Raw genomic sequence first — 24895 nt, 5'->3', positions numbered from 1 at the left:
ATATAACATATTATAATATATAATGTATATGTAATATATATTAGATCATATATATTATATATATATAATTTTTCATATATGTATTTGGCTATAGCCAGACCTCACATTACCTACTCTTGTTCCTCTCACCTGCCTCTGTCCTCCCCCTCTTCCCATCTAGTGCTCATCTCCTTTTCTCTCTTAATCTTACTCTTTCTCTCTCTCTCTACTCACACACACACACACACACACACACAGACACACGCACACACACATGCACACACTCTCACATGCCCATACACATACTCAAACACTGACACAGACACACACACCACAGATATGCACACACGTACACACACACCACACATAGACACATACTCACACACATACACACACACATACACATGCATGCACACACTCACATGTGAGCACATTGGCTATCCTTTTTGTAAATGATGTGTTATTTACAGGAACATGGATGGGCTGTACAAGTAAAGAAAAAGTTGGCAAGCTAAATTTTAAGAAAATGGTTGACCAGTTTAATGAAAAATAAAATTCAAGTATTTATTGAATATTTATTGTTCACCATAGCTTCTTAAGATGACTTCCAAATATCCACATTGATTCGATGTGGGGAGAAGGTGCCTGCCATGGCCTGTGTCTGGAGGTCAAAGACACCTCACAGGAGTCAACTGTCACTTGTTACCACGTGTGCCTCAGCTGAGCCATCTCACCAACGTGGCTTCTGAATGTCACTTTAATCCTCACAGAAAGATGCTCAGCCACTGTGATTGTCACAGATCACAGGCTTAGAACCTGAGTGCCATGGCACATGTGTGTAATCACGGTGCATTAGGGAGGCTGAGGCAGGAGAATTACTGTAATGCCAGCCTGGGCTACAGAGTGAGGTCAAAGCTAGCCTGCATACCTGGCTGTACTTTGAGACCTTGTCTTTAAGATAAATGATTGTCTAAGGTCCCAGTGAATAGAAGATTAAGTAACTGTGAACTGGTTAGCATATGGCAGCATGGCTGCCCACACTCAAGGCTGATATCAAAACCCTCCGCCATTACCCACAATGCCTCCCTTACACTTACTAAATATTCTTGATACAGACTCCATAGGTACCAAAATTATACAGAATAGTGTTCTGCTGGAAATTAAAAGAAAATGTTAGAGCATGCTTCTCCAGGTTGACCAAGAAAATGTCCACCAGGACAGGTTGAGGCTAGATTTTGCCACCAGATGAAATAATCATTAATACAAAGAAAATCAAAGTGCCAGGAATAAAACATCCCAGAATTCCACATTTTAGATTTAGTGGCAATAATTGACCTTCAGGTCCACGCCATATATTTAAAATATGTTGATATTAAGGCCGACAAGGTTGCCGTTTGACATTAGGGCCTCTCGAACGTGAAAATGAATCTCTATTGACAGCATTTACTGCTGAATACTCAGAGGCCTGTGTGAAATAAAAGGATTTAGAGTTTTAAAGGGGGGGGGGGATTTCAGAACTTGGGGAAGAAGCAGAAACCATTTCAAGCTTTCAAGGCACCATAGCCTTGCCCAGGATCAGGCAATATATTAATATCGCTTCACTAAAGATTAATGACACATTTGCAACATTATTAAGTTAACAGGTTTCAGTGTCTGTGATTCATGCTGATAATAACTTTATTCCGATTAACAATAATTCTCATTTGAAATCAGTAACAGAAACCTGCTCTGATGTGGGGCTCACACTTAAACGTATTCCGCTGCCAGCACTTTGGAAACAGCATTTTCATTGTTCATTTTCCCTCTGATGTGTGTGTGTGTGTGTGTGTGTGTGTGTGTGTGTGATAATTTTATGAAAGCAGAGCAGAAATTTTGCTCTCACCTTCTGTACTGAACCAAACCAACCCTTGTTTATTATCCTGAGTATTACATTAAAGACTTTAAGATAAATGATCAACAGGATGTATTTTATGTAAACAGGAGGGGCTGGAAGAAAACATGGTTCAACCCTATGTCTGAGCAGATGACATAGCAACAAATGCCTTTTATCATTGGTCAGCTTGTTAACAGCATGCCTTGCAACCTCCCAGTTTCAACCTACTGGAAAAAAGCAGTCAGTGTGATGCGATGACGGGTGTGTTGGGGCAGAGTGGCTCTCCAGGAATGAAGGGAAGGCAGGGCTCCCACTTTGGGTCTAGTACGGAAAGACTAGAAGACATGGAAGAGACATGAGGGTCTTTGCTCTGTGCCTCTTGGTGGTTTTGTATGTTCCTGGGCTCAAAGACATCTTATGTACCACTAAGGGCACTTAGAAGTATGAAGCAATGTCCCTGTTATGTATGATATGTCTTGATTCTGATACGTTGACCTACCAGATGCTTGTCACACAGGATGAAACGAAAAGTTAGTGTTATCAGTTTAATTAGCATAACGATTTCCTTAAATACAAGAAAGTCCTTGTGGTCCATTGAAACTGTGAGGCAGAACAAAGGAAATTTTAAAATGCTGTCATCTTTTGAGTTAATGTAAAGACCTGTTCCTCACAGGTTCTGTGGAGGTTGGCTAGTGTATCAGTCACCTTTCTCATCTATGTAACAAACTACTCAACACAAACCACTTAAAGAAGGAGGATTAATTTTGGCTACTAGTTCAAGAAGGGCCACGGAGTTATGACATAGAAGACATGAAGCAGGTGGTCACATTGCATCTGTAGTCAGAACACTTAGAACATACAGGGAGTAAAGACAGGATACCAAACCTCAAAGCCCCCCCACTCTTTTCAGTTAGGGTACCACTTTTCAGGGGTTCACAACTTTCCACACAACAAAACATTTTGGGGACCAAGTGTCCAAGCACATACTCTTTGGGGGATGGAACATTTCACATGGAAACCACATATATTAGCATACCAGAGTCAGCTTAAAAAGTAAATAATAGGGCTGACAGACAGATGCCCCAGCTGTAAAGAGCACCAGCTGCTTTTGCAGGGGACCTAGGTTCAACTTCCAGCACCCCATGGTGCCTCACAACCAGGATCCAGAGGGATCCTACGCCCCCTCTTCTGGCCTCAGTGGGTACTGCATGCAGACAGTGCACAGACAAAGCACACATACACATAAAATAAAGGGTTAAATAAAAGCAGTTAAAAAGAAGCCACAAACACCAAAAATTTGGTCTTGATTTTCTTCTTGTTGCTTGGCTGAGGTTAGAAACAGAACACATGTGGGAGGCTCACAGAGATAGCCCTCAGCAAGTAACGTGTCTCCTCATCAGTCCCTTCTCAAAAAAAAAAAAAATAAAAATCCTAACTATTTTGTCACTAAAGTGATGTCATTTAGAAATTCTAGGCTAGCCCCTCCCATTTGCTTCATCGGAGTGAAAACAGACATCCTTCCTACACGCTGGTGTTTTTTTGCTTTTGAAGGTGCGTGAAAGCACCGTCAATTTGAGTGCAGAGGATTTAAGTGACTTGACTCCATACCTGTGGCCTTGATAACAACGCCTGAGAAACTTATGAAGGTGAACTAAAGTCAGAACCAAGTGCTCTGAATCAGTGACAGTGACAGTGACAGTGATAGTGTGCTGAGCAGAGCATGTGCAGTCACAGGTTCTCTGTCAGCTCATTGCTGGGTCCTGAAAAGCCGAAGGACAGAGGGGAGACATCTGACAGCATACAGTCCTTTCAAAGCTAAGACACTGCCTCTTGCTCCAATACAGGTTCCTTCAGGATATTATCTTCAGACCATGAATTCCAATCGGAACTCGGGTGGATTTCCTCTGCCAATTGCCTTAATGAACGCCATCAGCCTTCTGCCCTTATTAATTCTGGCTCCCTTTATGGATTACTTCAGCAACTGTCTACTTCCCTCTAAGAGAGATGGACCATTCCTGTCAGCGTGCATTAGTAAGTACAACATGGGATTCTACAGGAATTGTTTGCAACTTAAAACCGAAGACTAGCTACCTGTTCCTGACTAGGTATGCAGTTTTTACAAATTTCAAAAGATAAATTTATGAGTGGTGTCATCTAGGTCCCTGAATTGTTACTCAGGCAACGACATGACCTCTTCAATCCATCCTTTTAGGCCTCTCCAGAAGTCTGTGAAGCTCCAAACACCACTAAACGGACTTTCCTTCAGGAGGGCAGGCCTCATTCCTAAATTTTTCCCTAACGTGTTCTTAAACCAAGAAGGTACTTAGTGAGTCTCAAAAATTAATAGTCTTAATTTCTGAACCAGTAACAAAATTTATTAAAAATTAGTAGTGTGAGCATGGAGATATGGCCCTAAAGCACTTGGTGCACATGAATAAAGCCACGGGTTCTGTCTCTGACTCTGAAAGAGAAAAATTAATTCTCTAATTCACAGCCCCTGTGTAGTAATTCTTCAGATAGTAAGGAGTATAGCAATGATTTTCAAAGGTTTTTCAAAGTGAAACAATTTAAGATAGCTTCCTTAGAACACATACATTAAGCCATAAAATAAAATCACCTGGTTAATGGAGAAAAGGCAGTGTAGTCATTTCTGATGGGTCTGTTCTCCCAACCATGTTTAGTAAGGCACTGTCAGGGAGCCATGGGGCAACAGGGCAACTTTAACAGTGTATGTAGCCTGGGCATTCTCGACCACTGAACTACTACTGTGTGACTTTGAAACACACACCTGAGCTCCCCTGTCTGTACTTGGCTTGCTTTGGATTTCTTTGAGGGGGATAACATACATAAATCTTGGGTTACCTTATTATGTAAAACTTGAAAGCATGCACCATGCCACGGGTGCCCCAGAACAAAGCACCGATACTCAGTGGAAGCCTTACAAATGTCAGTGATCGTGGGACATTTGCAAGCACACCACTTGTCCACTTACAGGCAAATGAATAAATAAATAAATACATAAATAAATAAATAAATAACCCAAACTGGAAACTCCTGAGAAACATCACGCAAGGCAAACAAAGGTGATAGTTGATAGTTGAGACATGATTCCCTTGAAAGAGTCAAAGATCAGATTTCTTTTTCTGGCTGGTTAACTTGTCTCTCCTCAAGCTGCCTGCTGTTTTCTGTACAGGAGGCACAGCTTCCTGTGTGTCTCTTCAAACCCAGGTGCAGAATTCTGTCACTACAAGGTGTTCTACAAGACTAAACTAACCAAGACAACAAGGTCTTGGTTAGAACTCAAGGTGACTAAACTCATGATAGTTTCTATGGCCATCCTCACTGACAGAGGCCGACAGGTCACAAGTTTCCAGAACTTATTTCTCACCAGGTAGGCCTGTTACTATTGTAATGACATTTAGCAAAATACAAATCCTTTTTTTTTTCTTTTTTACCATCTCTGAGTTTTAACATGCTTCTTAGGTCTTCTATTGCAGAAATCTAAGAAATCAGTATTATTTAGAGAATGCCCTGGATTCTCTTCTGAACTTTGAAGACACAAATGAAAGCACATAGAACCTTGTACATTTGACTTTTGTGGACTCGCTTTTGAAACAGAACAAAGGAGCCTATGGCGAAGGTCCGTAGATGTTACAGAATGTCAAAAATCTCAGTAGTTTTATGCAAGTATCAGGAAACTTCCAAGGAAGAGCTACTCAATTTATGCATAAAAAGTTGAAGTCTGTCCTTGAGGGAAACAGACAAACAGCCCAGCTACAGCAGCTTAATTAGAAGTCCTTAAAGTCTCTTAAGTTCAAAATAAATTTGCTCAACTTTCTCTATGACATATTTGAAATCGTGGCCGTTCTGCGAGGTCTGCTCTCATAGATAAAGGTGACATGGTTATCTAGCACATAACTTGATGTTGTCGATGAGCTAAATTATTCCCCTGCCAAATGAGTAGCAAGACCTATTGGGCAGGAGAAAAGAAAGCTAGACCCACTTCAAAGGAAATGAAGCTTTGCTCCACTGGGTATGGAATAGTGAATTCAGTTGTTTCTAAGCCAGACTCCATTCATTCATTCATTTGCATACGTGTTTGTTCATTTGCATACTTGTTCATTTATTTGCATAATGTTTTGCTATGGGAATATAAACACATAATAATATGCATTTTTTAAACTAGATATTTGGGTGGGTTTTCAATATTCTGGTTATGATTACGGAAGATTAACAAATTTCACCAGGACATGAAAGCCAAACCAAGGGTAACGTCTGATGCCAATTTGCATAATTGATTCGGTCTAATACTAAAATTTTCTTCCCCTTTGTACTCAAATGCCTGAATATATGAGTGATGTATACAGGTATATAAATTATGAATGGGCATTTATTCATGAGTTCCTGGTTTGATCCTGGGCATCATCATATATATAATACATTTAGATGCATAATAAACCATAATTTAATGTGCCAAAGCTCATCACAATTCAGAGTGTCATCTGCATTCAGGTGTTCTAATTTGGTGGTCATTATACCATTATTATTATTATTGTCATCATTAGAATTATTAATATTACTCCGTCATCCAGCTATATGTGGCTGTCACATTATAGATGCTAAATTGCCGGCATTAATTTGGAATCTTCACTGCTGAGGATAGTAAATTAAATGCTCCTTTTCTAGGAACGTTCCTTGAAAGTGTGTCAAAATATCTGATCAAAGCAGTTCATAGGAGGAAGGGATTATTTTGGCTCACATCTGGAGGGGATGCAGTCCACTGGAATGAAGAAGGTTCCGTGACAGGAGAATGTAACATCAAGTCATTCTGCATCACAGAGGAGCAGGGAGAAAGGATGCTGGCACGCACCTCACTTTCTTCTTACTTAACCTGGGACTCCAGCCCATGCAGGGGCGTTGCCACATTAGGAGTGTGCCCTAGTTAGCTCTAACTGCCATTGTGGCCCAGCCTGGACCACAGAGAAGGCTATGTTGAGGAATTGCCTGACCATATCTGCCTTCTGGCTCATCTATAAGGGATTGCCTTGGCTATTGATTGATGTAAGAGGGTGATGTCAATTGTGGGCAGAACCATCCTTAGGGAGGTAGCCCTGAGTTGTATTAAAAAGCTAGCAAGTCAGAGCCTTGGCTGAGTCGGCAATTACATGTCCCCATGGTTTCTGCTTCTGGTTCCAACCTCCCACAGTGAAAACCCGTGACATGGAGTGTCAACCATGTAAACCCTTCCCTGTCCATGGTTGCTTTGGTCTGTTGATTTTCACAGCAACATAAAGGAACTAGAACAGGGTGGGTCTAGGATATCCCTCACAGACACGCCCAGAGATCTGTTTCCATGAAGATTCCAGATGTCGTAGAGTTGACAGTGAACAGTATCCAATGGCTCCTCTTGCTGTGAAAGTAGGTAACTGTTTCTTATGCTGTCTCACTCCTAACAATATTAAGTTCCTCCTCCTTCAGGAACTATCATATTCAATCAAAGTGGGTGGCAAAGACGATGACAGTGTCTGAAAGGCAAAACCACATCCTGGACTCCTGAGACATGGGAAGATCTCACCTAGCTGATCAAACTTTAAAATTTTAATAGATTATTTTTACCTAGCACACACACAATGCAATGAAAAGGATTTCTATTTTACAATATAAACTGTTGAATTCATCATCAAATAAAATCACAAAGTAGGTCAGTCATTAAAAATATCTCTTGGAGTTGGGGATGTGTCTCCGTTGGAAGAGAGCTTGTCTAGAATGCATAAAGCCCCTGTTTGGGTCCTAAGCACATTATAAACCAAGAAAGGTTATTCCTGTCTACAGCCTTACCACTCAAAAGCTGTAAGTATGATAAATAGTTCAAGGTCATCTTCAGCTACAGAGTGAGTCTGAAGCCAGCTTGGGGATACATGAGACAGCATCAAGACAAACAAACAACAGCAGCAGAAAAACAAAAAACATAAAACAAACAAACAAACAAACAAAAAACCCACTTCTATACCTTCCAGAGCTATACCAGGCAAAAGCTTCATGTGTTCACAGTATTTCTAGATTATACTCCTTAATATTATGTATGCTTAGATGCATCTATTTAAAAGTCGACCTTAATTTACCAAAATTCTAAAGCTGGTAATACTACCTGTCATACCTAGTCATATTTTTGATTCAGACTTTCATGATGGAAAGTTGTTCACACTGTGCGTACTTCTCTCCTTTGCATTCACTACATACATTCCATTTCTGTAACCTGTACCACTCAGGAGCAAGTGCTGACGCATCCCAGTATCAATCTGATTAAAATGAGCACGATTAGGATTGCTGACAAGTCCCATGCAAAGCCTGACCACGAGATTCTCTAGGCTTTGAGGTACCTTCCAAGTTAGAATGTAGTCAGACAAAAAATATTCAAGTGCTAAAGTAAGATCTACTCTAAAATAACCTGCAAATTCTGACTGTACCGAAAGTTGGTTGTAATACAGTTCAGCAAAGTGTTGGTCCCTTTATGCCTAAGTAGTACCCTCCAGTATGTCATATAATTGAATGTCACATGATGTTCCCATTAGGTTAGAAAGGGAATGATAGCTTAAAATCAAAGTCCTGGCTCTAGTCACTTTAACTGAAAGTACGTTTAGCTCTGACAAGATTAATCTTTTTCCTTCCTTTTTTCTCTTCCACTTTTAAACAAGTGCATGCTATTACAGTCCTGGATGTCCTTGACTTGTGGCAGTCCTCCTGTCTCAGCCACGAGCACTGGAAATACAGGCAAGAGAAGCTATGCCTGGCTGGGATTACTGTTTTCCTTAAGGTTTTCAAACTGATCATTTTTCTCAAGAAAAATACTATATGCCCATTGGAAAATATATAATAGAACGAACAGGGAAAACAGGTAAAAGAGTCTCTTTTGTAGTCATCTGTAGTGGTTAGTCTTCTTAGTTGTTCATTTGTTTAACAGAGGCACATTAATACCCTCAGGTCTTAATACTAACATAAAATCAGAATTAAGTTTGGAGTGAAGGAATTAAGTTTGGAGTGAAGTAGATGGACCATCTAAAGCAATAGTTGATGCCTCATAGAGAGTAATGCTTGCACATGATCTTGTTAAATGAATGATCTGTTCCACATTCAAAAATTAGAGAGACTGAGGCCCATCTCTTGAAATGAGATCAGTGGTCCAAAAAAAAAACCAGTGCAGTCCGGGAGGGCGGTTCCACCTAAACAAAGAGGCAGACATTAGCAAAACCAGTAAAAGTTTAAAAACACAGCCAGTTTTTGAGAGTTTATTTTTCACATACCACATGCATGCAACAACACCCTTGAAGGCCAGAAGAGGACATCAGATTCCCTGGAACAGAAGGTTGTGAGCCGCCATGTTGGTGCTCGGAATCAAACCCAGATCCCAGAGTACTGTTAAGTGCTGAGCCATCTCTCTAGCCCCAACACACACCATTTTAATAGTGGAAGTATCTTCTCCAAAGGCAGCAAACACATGATAATGAAGTCGTTGCCAAGTTCATATCCTGTTTCTGGAAGACTGCTAAATGAACGATCTGAGGAGAGTGTGCTAACCTTTCAATAGAGTTTTACAGCTATGAAAATTATGAAATGTCAGACATAAACATCAGACTACCCACAGACACTCCACAGTCCTCCTAGTGGATAAAGTTAACCAATACCTTAAAAATGATATGGCCATTATTTATTAATAGATTTTTGCTTCAATATATAACAGCAAATGAAGGGTTAACTCCGGAATGAATTCCAACTTTCTTATATTTCATTGTGTTCTAATTTTGAAAGTGTTACATGGTGAGGCAATAATTTAAATTATGAGAACTTTGAGATGCTTATAGGTTTGTCCACAGTCACACAGCCAATATTACAGCATATATTATTTGATATCTCCTCTGGAACCGTGTGCTCAATCTTATAAATACAGATCTACAGGAACTTTAAAATGTGCACACTCTGATCAATGACACTCTGCTCTGGTTATGTTGTGATCTCACCCAAGTTTAAAAAAAAAAAATGTAATGAAGTAGATTAAGCTTAGATTGGAATCAAACTTTGAGTCTTTTAAGTCATTTTTCACTGGCCTAAGCCTGAAGCAGCAAACACAGGCTTTTAGATCCTTTGTGTCCCAGATCATCTAAGTAATGTGTGTTACAGTTTAAATGAGCTCATCCTCTCTGGAAGTCACACTGAAATTTAGTCCTCAATGAGACAATATTGGGGTGTTTGCAAGGTGAGCAGTAACTGAGACATAATGGAATTCCATCCCCTTAAAAAAAGGACCGGATGGAAGAACTTTGTCCCTTTTGCCCTATGACATATACCCTGTGACATCACAGCATTCATCCTCTTCAGAGGATGTAACTAACATTTGAGGCACCACCTCAGATCGAACAGCAGCCTGCACCAAGCAAGCGAACGTACTGAGCCCTGATAGTGGACTTTCTAAGCTGTAAAACTGAGAAAATGAAACCCTGCTCTTTACAAATGACCATTTTTCAGGTGTTTGCTATAGCAGAGTTAAGTGGCGCATTGGAAACATTGAATTAAATGTGTCTTTTGCCAAAATTTACCTGGAGTGGGACCAGGTTGGATTGCACCAGATCGGTCAGGTATTACTCTATGCTAACGAAGAGTGCCTCAGGGTTTACCATGGATAGGCACCATCTGAGGGTATGGTTTTGGTGTGGTTTTGCTTCTGTTGTTGGGTGTGTGCCCGCAAGCCTCCATAGCTAACAAGCTCTCAGTGACACCAACAGCACAGATAGCCACACAGTGAAGCACCAAGGGCAGGGGAAGTTCCAGGAGGGCTTTCTAAGATTCCATGCAGGTGTGTGTAGCAGTAGAAGTGTCCTAGTGAAAACTCACTGTTTGTTATAAAGATAAAATCCCAAACCAGCAAACCCGGATGACCAAGCAAGCAACTCACTGTAGCCCTGGACCACATCTGGCCCCACATCTGCCTTTAGACATGGAAGCTGAGCGATACATGCACACATGAACATTTCAAAATGTTAACTTTGAGCCCCAGCTGAGTGAAGCTACACAATTCCCTCCCAGGTTGTTATTTTAAATGTGATTCATTAAAAGCTTGTAAAGAATTTTCTTCTCTTGTTAAACACATGCTTGAGTTTTCTTAATTTTGCTTTTTGGCTTGCAGGAAGTACATTTATTACTAACTAGCCATTACAGAAAACCCAAACCACAGACCCAGTCTAACAAATTGGCAGACACACAACAAACTTTCTCAGACAAATTATAAACCTTTTGACAGAACAAGTGGCGGTCTCCCATCTAAGAACTAACAACCCTGCTCCCCCTCTGAGTTGAGGTGAGGTCTGGGTGGTGTGCTACAGACCAAGTGATACTCAATACCCAATGTATGTAATTTCTGTCTGGATTACTTAACATGAACCGCATCCCAGAAGACACTCCTAGAAGTCAAACTCTAAAACAAGTACCTCTGTGTGGTGGGTCTGAACCAAGACCCCACACGCACTAAGCATATGTTCTACCGCTGAGCCATGTCTTCAAGCTGCAAATTACAATGGGAAATCAACTGGATGCTCATTCCTATTTTTATGAGTTGACCTCCTAACAAAGAAGGCTTTTCATAGATGTTTTAAAACTGCATATTATTCCATCTCGGTGAAGAACTGTTCAATCACTGTGCAGTTGATTCAGTTTCAAACTCAATCAGAAACTCAATCGGAAAAAAAAAATCTATTATCACTTCTCACTTTCTTTTATTGAAAATAGGTTTTCTTCTCACATAGTATATCCTGATTATGGTTCCCCTACACCTCCCAATTCCTCTCTATCTCCCCTCACATCTGGATCCCATCCCCTTTCTGTATCTCATTAGAAAGAGAAAAAAACAGGCTTCTACGGGACAATAATAAAAACAAAATATGATAAATTCCATCACACTAGAAGTGGACAAGACAAACAACAGAAAAAAAAGAGCCAAAAAAAGGCACAAAAATCAAAGATCTGCTCATTCTTGCACTCAGGAATCCCATAAAATCATTAAACTAGAAGCCATAATGTATACACCAGGTGCAGACCTGTGTAGGGCGTGTATGCATGCTGCCTCGTCTGTGAGTTCATACGAGCTTTGATCATGCTGATGTAGAGGGCCTTGCTACTTGGAGTCCTCCATTTCTGTGGGCTGTACATCCTTTCTGTCTCATTTTTCACAGAGTTCCCAGATCCCCAAGGGAAAGGACTGATAGCGATGTCCTGTTTAGGGCTGATTGTTCCAAGGTCTCCCACTTTCTGAATAATGTCTGGCTTGTGTCTATTTAAAAAAAAAAAAAAAAAACCTCATCCTTCCTTCCATTTTGTCCATATTTCAGTTTTTAATTCCTGTGGACAAGATGCTGAACATTTCTAGGATAATTCATTTTGTATCTCAAAATTCTTTCTTCAAATATCTATAATCCTGAGATTTTTGTCTGCTTGGTTGGTTGGTCAGTTGATGGACTGGTTAGTTGGCTAAGTGATTAGGAAACTGGTTGGTTAGTTGATTGGTTTCTTGGCTGCTAGTTGGTCATTTTTCTGGCTAGTGGTTGATTGGTTGAGTTCTGTTGCTTTAATTTCTCCTTTACTTTCTGGTTTTTGATCTACTCTTCTGAAATGTATGACTAAACAGAGTAAAACTACTGACACTCAGTGCTGTGAACAGAGTGTGTGCATATCAAATCTCATTGAAATGTGGGGATCCTCACCCCCCAAAAAGACAGTAGATGGGGAGTGGCAGGGGTTTCAGTTATGGAGAGAAAACTCATTCTATGTCTTGCTTTCAGAAAACCCCTAATGCTCATAGTAAGGTATGAATGATGAAGAGGCTTGCTGTGCAGAATCCTAATTTTCACACTCATCCTTCCACCCCAAGTCTAAGGTCACCTGTGTAAATATGGACAATCATCCCTAGTCCCTCATCAGAGGAAGAACAGGAACATGAGTTCTCAGCTGTCCTTTATGGTAGAAATGGAACTATGAGAAATGTGTATATGTGTGTGTGTGGTATGCATATGTATGTGTATAGTATGTATGTTGTATGTTTGTTGTGTTGTACGTATGTGTTTTGTATGTATGTGTATTGTGTGGCATATATGTGTGTGGTATGCATATATAAATGTATATGTATAGTATGTATATGTGTGTGGAGCATGTACATCTGTGTGTGGTCAAGTCCACACCCATGCATGTACATGTGGAGGCCACAGATATTTGTCATGTTGCTTAGTCAGTCAATCTGTATTTCATTGGTTGCATTGCTGAAGAATTTCACACATGTGTACACTGCATGAGTTTTCCTTCAATTCTTCCTCTAAACCAGATCACAACTTTTCAGTCCAAACTTCATGTGATCTTCTGTTTAAACCCAGAGTCCACTTAGTGATGCTTGTATAGATTGTGGGGCCATCTACTGGAGCTCAGATTGCTTCTCTGGGGCTGCAGGCCTGAAGAAAACAGACCCTACTTAAAATTTAAAAAATAAATAAATAAATAAAACAAATTTTTTAAATTCACAAAAAGACAAAAAATACTGGTGTGGTTGGAGGAAGGGGGAAACAATTATTGCCAATGGGACAGACAATATAGTAATCGATATGAAGAATCCCCAAAAAGTTAAAGATTAATCGCCCATATAACCATATGCTAGGCCACACCTTGGCAAACACCCCAAAGGACTCTGGACCCTGCTGCAGATATACTTTCTCAGCTATTTCAGTCCTTCTCCTGTCCACTATATCCAGAAAATGAAAACTTCTTGCATGTCCTTCGAGTCCTGAATGGATAATGAAAATGTAGTACTCTACAACTTGGAATATTACTTGGCTGTGAAGAAAACTGAAATGGGTTGGATCTTTCTGAATCAGAAGCTTGTTGGCTTATTGTTTGAAGTCTGTTGAATCATGTTGTCTAGGCTGGGAAACCAATGAGCTCATAGTGTCTGTCTGTTACCTCAAATGCTGGGGACACACTTACACATGACCATGTTCTGCTTTTCAGGGGATTCTGGGGACTCAAACCTGGGGTCATTGCTTTCATGGCAAATGCTAAGCCCTCTGCCCACCCCTTCTTCACCTTTTTCATTAGCACTTTCTAGTCTTCAACTCTCTTTTATGTGCAAAGATCAGAAACATCTTTTGAACTTATCTATGGTTCTGCATTCAGGATACTGAGACAGGAATTTCCACAATTAGATGCCAGCCCAGGTTACAGTATGAAACCTTGTTTCATAATAAGTAATGGGAAGTTACCATTAACTAAAACTTTATGTGTGGATTAAAAGTTAAAATCTATTACAGTGTCTTCTGAAATCATTACTATTTGTGACCAGGGATCTTTCTAATGTTAACAGGACACTAGTTTATGTAAACCTCACAATTTCCTTACAAAGCTAGCATTATTCCTGGGCCTTACAGTTCAGGAGAATAACAAAAAGCCTAAGCAGGAAGCCTAAGGCCCAGGAAGGAGAATACTGAGCAAAACCGAGTGACCTCAGCACTTCAGTTGCAGAAGCACACAAAAGACGAGATATGAGGAATGTTTGTGGCTAGTTAGTGTGTGTTAGTGTGTGTTAGTATGTGTAAGAGTGTCTTAGTGTGTAGTGTGCCTTAGTGTGTGTTAATATGTGTTAGTGTGCATTACTGTGTGTTAGTGTGCATTAGTATGCTTTAGTGTGGGTTAGTGTGCATTAGTGTGCCTTAGTGTGCATCCAAGCTCTCTTTTCATTTTGTTTCCCCCTGCAGTTGCTGGTAACATTTGTGCAGCCTCCTCTGTGGCAGTGGCTGGCTTCCTAGAAATACACAGAAAACGTCCCCAGGAGCATTCTCCTTCAGGCAAACTTTCCCCCATTTCCTCCATGGCCTGTGTGTATCTGATTCCACAGTATGTGCTGCTTGGAGTGTCTGAAGTCCTGGTAAACCCAGCCGGTGAGTATCATTATCAGTGAATGCTTTGAGGGGGAGCACCACTCCTGGCCTGCATCCCCAAAGATGCTCAAGAAAGCTGTTTTCACCCTCATTTGAAACAAGGTCTCAATTTTCTTTGTTCTTCTATTGATAACCAACTATTAATTCTGTCTGAATAAAGGAAAAGGAACCCACTAACCTGACTAAAGCTAAGACCTTTTGGCCAAACAGAAGTAAACATAAAGGAACCTGGAAGACCATGGACTACAGCCTGCTATATGAAAATTCACCCTCCATAATCACTCCCTCCTTCCATCTAACTCAGCCAAACTCACAAATGCACCCATCCATGGTTCATGGACTCTGAGAGTATATAAACATGCAAATGAGATGAGAATTTGATGCAATTTACCTAATAACTCGATGTCTTCAAATTAAATTACCCTAGATTAAGTGTAATCACCAGTATTTCATAAGACATGCTCAAATTATGTTTATTAAATATCAGAAGTTTCTAGATTATCTTGATTGCTTATACTGATTAAACTAGCCGCCTTATACTGTACCACAATATTTCGAGAACTTCCCGCAACGTAGTCATACACGTGTTTGTGTGTCTGCACACTGACCAGCATTAACTGGGAAGCGCATCTTAAATTTTGACCTTCCTCACAACTCCTCACAAAGTGATAGCTACATGCAAGTCAGCTTACATTACACTTTACTGAGAATATTTTCACATGTTTTAACCAAAGAAAATATATGTTATAATTTTCTATGTATATCTGCCTATGTATGTGCACTGTGTGCATGCAGTGCCTTTGGGTGCCAGAAGAGGGCATCTGATTTCCAAGAACCAAGGTTACAAATGGCTGTGAGCCACCATGTGGTACAGAAATCAAACCTGCATCCTCTAGAAGAACTAACAGTGCTGTTAACTACTGAGCCATCTCTCTAGTCCATGTAACTGTCTTCATATATCCAATGTCATCCGCTTCCCACAATTTTTTACATAAATATCTTAAATTAAAATTCTAATAATTACATTTTACCTAAAATCATTAATATGTCTCTTATACTCTGTGTTATTTGAAATTTCTCTATGTATATATTTAATAAATTTATACACACACACACACACACACACACACAATGCACACATATATGAAACCAGAGCAATTAACTTAAAAAGTTTAAATAAATTAATGGGATTTGTCTAATCATAGTCACATTCTTTTCCATTTTGTTAAGACATTTTATTTGCATACTCCATATGAGTCATTCAGTAGGTTTTGTGATGGGAATACCCTTGTGCAACACAGCCAAGAATACACAAGACGTGTGAACAAATGCAGCCACATTGGCACTTATGGTCAACCTAATGTTGTCTCTAGAAATAAGTCCTTGAAAACAGATAAAATTCTCTGGGCTTCCTGCCCAAGAAGACAATGAATGATTGCATGGCAGAAATTCCTAGCCATTTCAATGAAAACAAAAACTATCAAACCAGGTTTTAATGGTAGCAGTATCTTCTTCGGCTGACTTATCTACCACCAATAATAAAAGCCCAAAAGAAATCGAGACAACAGCCAGGCAGTGGTGGTACACGCCTTTAATCCCAGCACTTGGGAGTCAGAGGCAGGCGGATTTCTGAGTTCCAGGCCAGCCTGGTCTACAGAGTGAGTTCCAGGACAGCCAGGGCTACACAAAGAAACCCTGTCTCGAAAAAAAAAAAAGAAAAGAAAAGAAAAGAAAGAAGGAAGGAAGGAAGGAAGGAAGGAAGGAAGGAAGGAAGGAAGGAAGGAAGAAAGAAAGAAATCAAGACAAAAATTTATCAAAACATCATAATTGTGGAACTGACAACTTGTTAGTTGTTGAGGACCAGAAAGAAAGCAGGAAAGACAGGAGGTGGGAGGGATGCACAGAGGAGATTAGAGGACAGCCACAGTCACTAAGTCATGCCATGGTCAGGAAACCCTTGTAAAGTGGCCAATAGATAGAGTTTGCAGTCCATTCTCTATATTAGTTGTTCAACTATTTATTGCAGTACATACCAAGCCATACACAATGAATCATGAAGGATATGGCCATGCTTTAATACAACTTGATGTACATGGGTGCTGGCCTGGACACTGTGCCACCACAGCATCTCCTATCGCTAGATGGGTTCAAGGTATGGTGACTATAATGCAAATGAATTGGAAATTCATGCATGGAAGACATCAGTGGGAAACAGATAAGAAACCAAGATTTGGGTGAATCGAAGGATGGGCTACATGACAGTAAAGCTTCCGAGAGCTAACACAAGTGGTACTGTAGACCGAGAGCGTGAGATGATTCTGTCAACTTAGAGAATACTGAACATGACTGACAACATTCAAGAGAAGTCGTGGATAATGTGATATCATGAGACTCCAGGCTGAAGTCTTCCGGGATAAGGACAGTATAACGCTCTACAGGTCTAATGGTGTAGGCTACATTTGGGAGATTGTGGTCTTTCATATGTTCTAAACTGCTTCTCATCAAACGCAATAAACTCATTTTCAACTGCTCCGGAAAAACCAGAGTAAAAAATGAAGACTTTCAGCGATGAGTTCCCAGTCACAGGTGCCTCAGGAAGGTGGTTATGTCTCCATATGCTACCGAGCACCCGCGCTGCAAGTATCATCGCAGACCATAGCCTGCTGCTCTCTGGAGGCAAGTTTTTAGTTCTCGTTGGCAGAAAGACCGCGTTCTGCATGCACTTTGAATATTCTGTTTACTGGGTCTCCCTAGTATGGTGGTTATTTTAGAGTAGTGGCTGACTTGTTGATAATATCTGCACCATAATGGGCTACAAGAAGCATCTTGGAGCCTGAAAGCGTAAGTTGATGATCACTAAAGTTGAACAGGATCAGAACATGCAATTAGGCACCCGAGATTTGGAGATCTGAAGGCCTGAGAAGCAAAGTCCTATAAAAGGGAACTGGAGGCTTTCAAAAAAAAAATGAGTAAAACGACACCAAAGAAAGATTAACCAGCAGGCAGAGAGCTGGCAAAGTGCACTCATGAATTATACACCGCGCCAGAAGCTCTAGCAAGAGAAAAGCACTGGATTAATAATTAAGTAGCAGAGTAATCATGGTCTCCTGCGTTGTGCTTCTTCCCAGGGAAAGGAATCAGCCCACTTATTCTTCCAGGATTTGTCTCCCAGTATTGATGGTGAGCAGGAGTCAGGAGTCAAATCCATTGCAACTGAAATCAATTCTTTCCAGAGCTTCACACACATGCGAACCTTCCTAAAAGTACTAGAAGGCTTGGCCTCAGGGTCCTGTTGGTGACCTGTGCACTACAGAGCATCTACAGAGCCTGGCCATCAATATTAGCTGCCCTTCTTTGCAGTATGTTATTTCCCAGCATCACTATCCTCATCCCCAGCCAGTGTTTGTTCAGGTAAGGTCCTGTGTAACTCCATGCATTCCTCTGTCAGCCCTCCTGGAGCTTAAATCAGAGAAGAAAGGGACACCTCTTCATCTCTCATGCCCACCTTCCAGGAGCTTTCTTGGAGCATAGACAGGGACTCCCCTAAATGCTTGTTGGATGAAGAAATAAAGACAAGTGGGAGGCACACAGAAAATAAACCAGAAATGTTGTGCAAGGGAAGAGCATTGATATGCATTGTCTATTAGTGAGTTCATTTGAAGTGCTGGGCAAGAACTGGCAGGGTGGTTCTGCAGGTGAACGTGCTTGTCGAGCCCGATGATGGGAGTTCAGTCTCTGGGTGCTAAGATGAGAAGGAAAGAACTCAGCCCAGAAAGTTGCCTTCTGGTCTCCATACAAATGCTGTGGCCCCTGCGCCCACCAATACACACTAATTGTGATAACCATAGTTGGGAGGTGGGGTTCTGTGCTGGACAAATACAGAGTTTTTCTAGAGAAAGTACAAGTAAGCCAGTTGTGAACATTTCTCAAGAGACAATAAAAAACATACCTTTCTTCTCATCAACAAGACAAGGAAATGTTTGGCGTTCTTAGTTCATCCACTTTCTGTTATCTTTTCTTTAAAAAATGAGTTTTAATATTAATTTATGTTCTCACCGTAGAAAAGTTCTCAAAACACAAAATATCAACAAAAAGAAAATTTAGAAACCAAATAGTTCAACCACTGAGAATTAAGATGATTAATGCCATTTTATGTATTTTTATTTGCTGAATCAAAACAGAAGACATTAGCAAGGTGGTCTCCATGCTGCAGCCTCAACACATGCAACTCGGGGTGAAATGTTTCATGTCTATGCTAGTTTCTATGTCTTCTCCCTTACTCTGATGTAATTTTGAAGCAACTCTCAGATACCACTGTAGAGTAAATATCACATGTTTTAACAGGAATAATTTAACACATTAGCCATGATAATCCTATATCCTATATATTTACATATTACACACTTACATATATTTTATATTTACATATTAAATACATACATGTAATTAATCCATTTCTAATTTCAGGAAAGACTGCTTCCAGCTAATTTTTCAAAAATTTCCTCATGGCTTTTCCTAATCACCTCCACTGAGATAGGGGAAAAAGAGATACCCATTTCAGATAGACAATGCAGAAGCTATTCTCTCTTTTGGATTACCTCACCTAAAATAGAGCATTCCAGCCTCCTTTCTTTTCTTATGACAAAAACACTGTGACCAAAACCAACTTAGGGGATGAGAAGATATATTTTGATCAGCTTACTACGATAAGAATCAAAGTGGTAGCTCATGGCAGGTAAGAGGGCAGTGCTTGCCAGCTTGCCCACACAGCCCAGAACCATCTGTTTAGGGATGGCCCGCACCTACACTGTTTGGAGCACATCCAAATCCCACATCATTTAATAACCAAGTGGCCCTTTCTGACCAATCAGGTTTAGGTAATTCCTCAGTTGAGGCCTCTCCTCTCAGATGACTTTAGCCTGTGGTATATCAATAATTTAGGCTAACCAGGACATGGCCAATGTATATAAATGGTTTTGGGGTAGTGCCTTGCACAGTAGGATAAATATTGTTTATGATCTTTATAAATAGTTTTATTGACTTAAAAGATAAGTATAGCTAACCTTAACACGAAAGTTCACACCTGGTCAAAGTGCAGAGAGCAGCAGCCGCCATGGGGTTCTCTGCCACAAACGGGACACCTACGTCACATCCCTCCCAAGGCTCAGGGACCACTGCTGAAGAGGAGGTGGAAAGATTGTAAGAGCCGGAAGCTGAGGAGGGACAGAGAGGAAGAGTCTTCTGGATGCGACAGGACCACTGCTCCGGTGAGCTCACGGCAGCCGTGGCAGCCTGCACAAAATCTGCCCAGTATCTAACATGTCAACATTCCAGCAGGGAAGGAGTTCACATGTCGAAATCCCCACCCCTAACAGGGTGGCTTCTGGGAAGTGGAGGATCAGTCTTCTTCAAAGGCGTGGTTCTTGGTGGGTCAACCACTCTCCCATGGATGGCGTCGCATGCAGGAGTATGTGAAGTACACAAACTAGAGTACACGAGTTACTAAAAAAAACAAAAGAAAAATAAAAAAAGATATGAAGTTGGAGGAGTGGGTGGGTAAGTAAGTGGGGTGTATCTAGGAGTTATGTGTCATATGAAATTCTCACAATCAATAAAATATTAAAAAGAAAAAGTAAAGGTAGTCAGACTTATTTAATACATGCAAATTAGCATTAAAAGCCATCACCTTATAGGTGGCCCATCAGGTACCACCACATCTCCAAGTACATGAGTAAGGATAATATTGCCATTTCAAAGAGGAAGATGCTGATTAATCAACTCGTATATGATCACAGGGCCAATAAATCAAGATCTTAAAGCATTCTTATTTAACTCCAGAACCCTTGTGCAAATATTCTATGATAAATTCAAGTTTTCCATAGGCCATGGAATCCCAGACAGAGATTGCAAGACAGGGGTGATATCCAGAACAGGTTGTACCTTGATGCAAATGTATCAGAAATATTCAAATATGGCTGAAATTTGGTGATGACATAACGGCGCTCAACTACCCAATTCTGATAGCTATACAGGGTTTCATCCTGTCCTGTTTTATTTTCTGACATTATCTGTAAATTGTATCATAACCTGCCTGTGCACTAACCTTAAAAAAGTTCAACCCAGGAATTTTGTTCATTGGTAAATTTGCATGATCAGTATTCATTGGGACATAGTCTACAAAAGTGATTTACAATACATGAAGTCCTAAATTCTGGCCTCTTGTTCTCCCAGTCTCCATGGTAACACACAGAGTCATCCCAAGCACCTTTAGAGGAACTTCCATGACTTTTTTGACACTATTCCATGGATCCGCCTGTTTCACAGGTGCTCTGCTGATAGAGTTGGTTTATCTCATCTCAGAAGGTAAGCACTCTCTCATCCTATGCGTACATACATTGAGCTGAAGACCAGAGAGCTGGGAGATGAAACCATAAAGTCTTTTTATTTTTTAATTGATCCACTTTTGCAATTAAGATAGAATTAAGATATGAAGTAGACTCTTGCCGTATTCATTAATTTCTGGGAATTGTTTTTCTTTTGATAGGAGGAGGTAATTACAGAATGTCACTTCCCAGGAGACAGTGTTGGCTGTCTTTTGAAAGTGCATTTTAAAGCTAATGGGTCATCATATTTGCATTAGATCTCACGGTGAGGCCATGTTCAATCACGCTGGTTAGCTATTGCAGACAATGTGGTAGAGTTAGCACCTGCATACATGTAGGATTGCTGGGTACCCCATGACCTACTTTGCTGTTGCTTGACCCCAAATATTGCCTACTCAACTGAGGAGAAATCATGAGGTAGCTAACAAATGATCTGGAAATTTTTCCCAGTAGAAATTTTGGACAAAGAAATAAGAAATATGGAAAATTCAGAAGGAAATGTTAAAGTACTCTAGTTTTAAGTTGGCCTGTGAGTGGAAAGAGCGGGCAACATGGAAATCATAGCTAATGGTAACAGTGAAACGCTTTTACCATTTATAAGTCTGTCAATTTTAAAATATTATCTTAAAATGTCACTATTCCTTAGATTCTGTCATAGCTGGCTTTTTCTTACTTTAAGAGAAATGCCATTAACTTACTCTTTTCTACTTTTAAAAAATGTTTTTGGTTATATGCTTCAAACAATGTAAAGAAAAGCATGATTTGTGTGATCTCTTAAACAAACAAATTCAATGTACCTGCTTTCAGACCATACAGAAAATAACCCCTTCAATGACAAATTCAAACAAAGCCTCCATTCAAACACTGAAGTGTTCCAGGCACTGCATGAGGTATTGGGGTGCCAGCACCAGCAAAATAAGCACCCTCCAAACTTCTAGAAAATTCCTAGTAATTTAAGGAAACACTGACATCAAGAACAATAAATACGGACTGGAGAGATGGCTCAGTGGTTAAGAGCACTGACTGCTCTTCCAGACGTTCTGAGTTCGATTCTCAGCTGCCACCTGGAGGCTCACAACCATCTGTAATGGGATCTGATGCCCTCTTCTGGTGTGTCTGAAGACAGCTACAGTGTATTCATATAAATAAAAATGAAAGAAATATTTTTGAAAAAAACAATAAATAGAGCAGGTTTGAAAAAATCTACCAGTTTTAATAGGTTGGGTGACAAGGATCCCCTTTAAGTATCTGAGAAGGTTGAGCAAAAGCATATATGGGTCACCAACTGTGTCTCAAGACCCACATCACACAGAATGATGTGCAATACTGTTGTGACTCTGAAAGAACTCAAATCCAAACCCATAGCATTTACCTCCAGAAGTTACAGTGTTTAACCTCTGATGGTCAGTTTGCCTGTGAGAAAGTATGTCTTTTCAAGATTCTATAAATAACCTTAAGCCTCACCTAAACCTTCAACTAAAACGCTTCAGGTGCACTGGGATTACAGCTCTTCACCACCATGCCCAGTTTAGGCAGTGTCAGGGTCTTAGCCCATGGCCTCCAGTCCACCAGGCAAACATTCTGTCAACTAGTACGTCCTCAGCCGGGTACCTTCACTTTCTCTTTCTATTCACTTATTTTGTGTGTGTGCATATGCGTATACGTGTGAGAGTGGGTCGTGTGCCATAGTGTGCTATTTAAAGTTAGAGGAGCAGCTACAGAACTCAGCTCTCTCTACCATGTGGACTCTGACAATCAAACTTGGGTCTGGGGCTTAGTGGCAAGTGCCTTTACCCACCGAGCCCTCTCGCAGGCCCCAACCTCCAGCCTTTCTGATGATTGCTTTACTATAAAAGACTACAAATTCAAATAACCACAGAAAGCACAAAGTAGAAGCCCGAGAGGACCCCACAGCTGAGGACATCTCATTTTCAAGGACAAAGTGCCTGCCCAGCTCATTGGTGAATCACAAAATTGAAGAATTTCCAAGTCCCCCACACTCACCGTGCCAAGTGCTCACCATTTTTGCTGGGCCTCTGATAGGCAGGCAAAGTTGGCTGACCCGTCAACATTGTTGGATGCAGTCTCTCCCCACTCCTCAAGGCTGGAGGCCTATAACCTGGCTCAGAGCCAGCGATTGGTGGTTTTGGTTAGTCAGTCACACTCTGAATCATTCCATTCACCCAAACTTTGACACCACTCCCCTGCCAGGAGTAATACATTGCACAAGTTAATATTTAGGATATGAGTTTTCCACAATGAAAAACAAAGGCTCTCCACTCTCTTAAGAAATTTAGAAACGAAAATATCCACCAGGAACTGGGTCTGTCAAATTCTTGGACACAGTTGTTCCCACAAACATCTCTTCTTATATATTAGTTTTTAAAACCTCCTGTACAATCTTGCGTGTTACACCTATTCCCCCAGCCCTGTTGCACCTACAGGGCCTTTCCTTGCCCATTTCCCTTCCCTTTGGTGCATTCTCGGGGATATTATTTGTTTAATAAGCTTGATTTGCTTAATATGATGATCTTCAGCTGCAAACGTTTCCCTGCAGATGGCATAGGTCCATTCTTCTGTATGGCTGAAAAGTACACCACTGTGTGCAGAACACCACATTTCCTCTATGTGCTCCCCTGTTGCACACCTGCCTTCTTTACATAACTTGTCTATTGTGAGTTTCCAGTAAAGATTTATGTTCCAGTGTCTCTGTGATGCGCTGGTTTGGAGTCCTTTAAGCAGATACACAGGAGTAATATACCTAGGTCACATAGTTGATCTATTTTTAGTTTGTTTGTTTGTTTGTTTGTTTTTGATAAACATCCACACTGGTCTCCATTTCAAGTGGGCTCATTCACTGCAAATGGGATCATTTCTCTTCCTATTAGCAGTGTACAGGAGTTCTTGTTGCCCACTGTGGTGGTTTGAATGAGAATGTCCTCCACAGGGTCATATATTTGAATTATTAGTCATCAGGGAGTGTGGCACTATTTGAAAAAAATGAGAGGTGTGGCCTTGAAACCAACACCAGGTCAGTCTCTCCCTCCCTTCCTCCCTCCTTCCCTCCCTCCCTGCCTTCTCTCCCTCTCCCTCTCCCTCTCCCTCTCCCTCTCCCTCTCCCTCTCCCTCTCCCTCTCCCTCTCCCTCTCCCTCTCCCTCTCCCTCTCCCTCTCCCTCTCCCTCTCCCTCTCCCTCTCCCTCTCCCTCTCCCTCTCCCTCTCCCTCTCCCCCTCCCCCTCCCCCTCCCCCTCCCCCTCCCCCTCCCCCTCCCCCTCCCCCTCTCCCTCTCCCTCTCCCTCTCCCTCTTTCCTCTTCTTCTCTCAGCCTTCAGATTGAAACAGAGAGCTCTCAGCTACTGCTCCAGCACAATGTGTGCCACCATAACCCCTATCATGATGATAATGGATGAAACCTCTAAAACTTTAAGCAAGTCATATATATATATATATATATATATATATATATATATATATATGGATTGTCTTGGTCCTTGTGTCTCTTCACAGCAATATAATAATAACTAAGACACCCACATCCCCACTTTCATGTCTACGTTGTCGGTTTCTCGGTGAGTGACATTCTGACAAGGGTGACAGATGGACTCTCAGCGTAGTTTAGATTTGCACTTCTCCAGTGGCTCCTGAGGTTAAATGTCTCTTCCTGTGTCTCTCAATCATTTGTAGTTCATCTTTTGC

The 24895-nt window shown here is 40.9% G+C and overlaps 1 protein-coding gene across 5 annotated transcripts in view; it reads left to right on the top strand.

The window, feature by feature from the left end:
* Slc15a5 (solute carrier family 15 member 5) overlaps positions 1–24895 on the top strand; it is a 90617-nt gene that overhangs the window by 37368 nt on the left and 28354 nt on the right. For all 5 annotated transcript variants that reach the window (XM_034512561.2, XM_076940706.1, XM_076940709.1 and 2 more), the window contains 3 exons: positions 3697–3883; positions 14635–14817; positions 21049–21180. In XM_034512561.2, coding sequence (XP_034368452.1) covers positions 3697–3883; positions 14635–14817; positions 21049–21180 — 502 coding nt within the window. The remainder of the gene's footprint in view (positions 1–3696; positions 3884–14634; positions 14818–21048; positions 21181–24895) is intronic.

This window comes from Arvicanthis niloticus, chromosome 9, assembly GCF_011762505.2.
Source record: "Arvicanthis niloticus isolate mArvNil1 chromosome 9, mArvNil1.pat.X, whole genome shotgun sequence".
Classification (NCBI taxonomy): domain Eukaryota; kingdom Metazoa; phylum Chordata; class Mammalia; order Rodentia; family Muridae; genus Arvicanthis; species Arvicanthis niloticus.
Note: the sequence above shows the minus strand (reverse complement) of the source record. Positions and strands in the feature narration are given on the sequence as shown.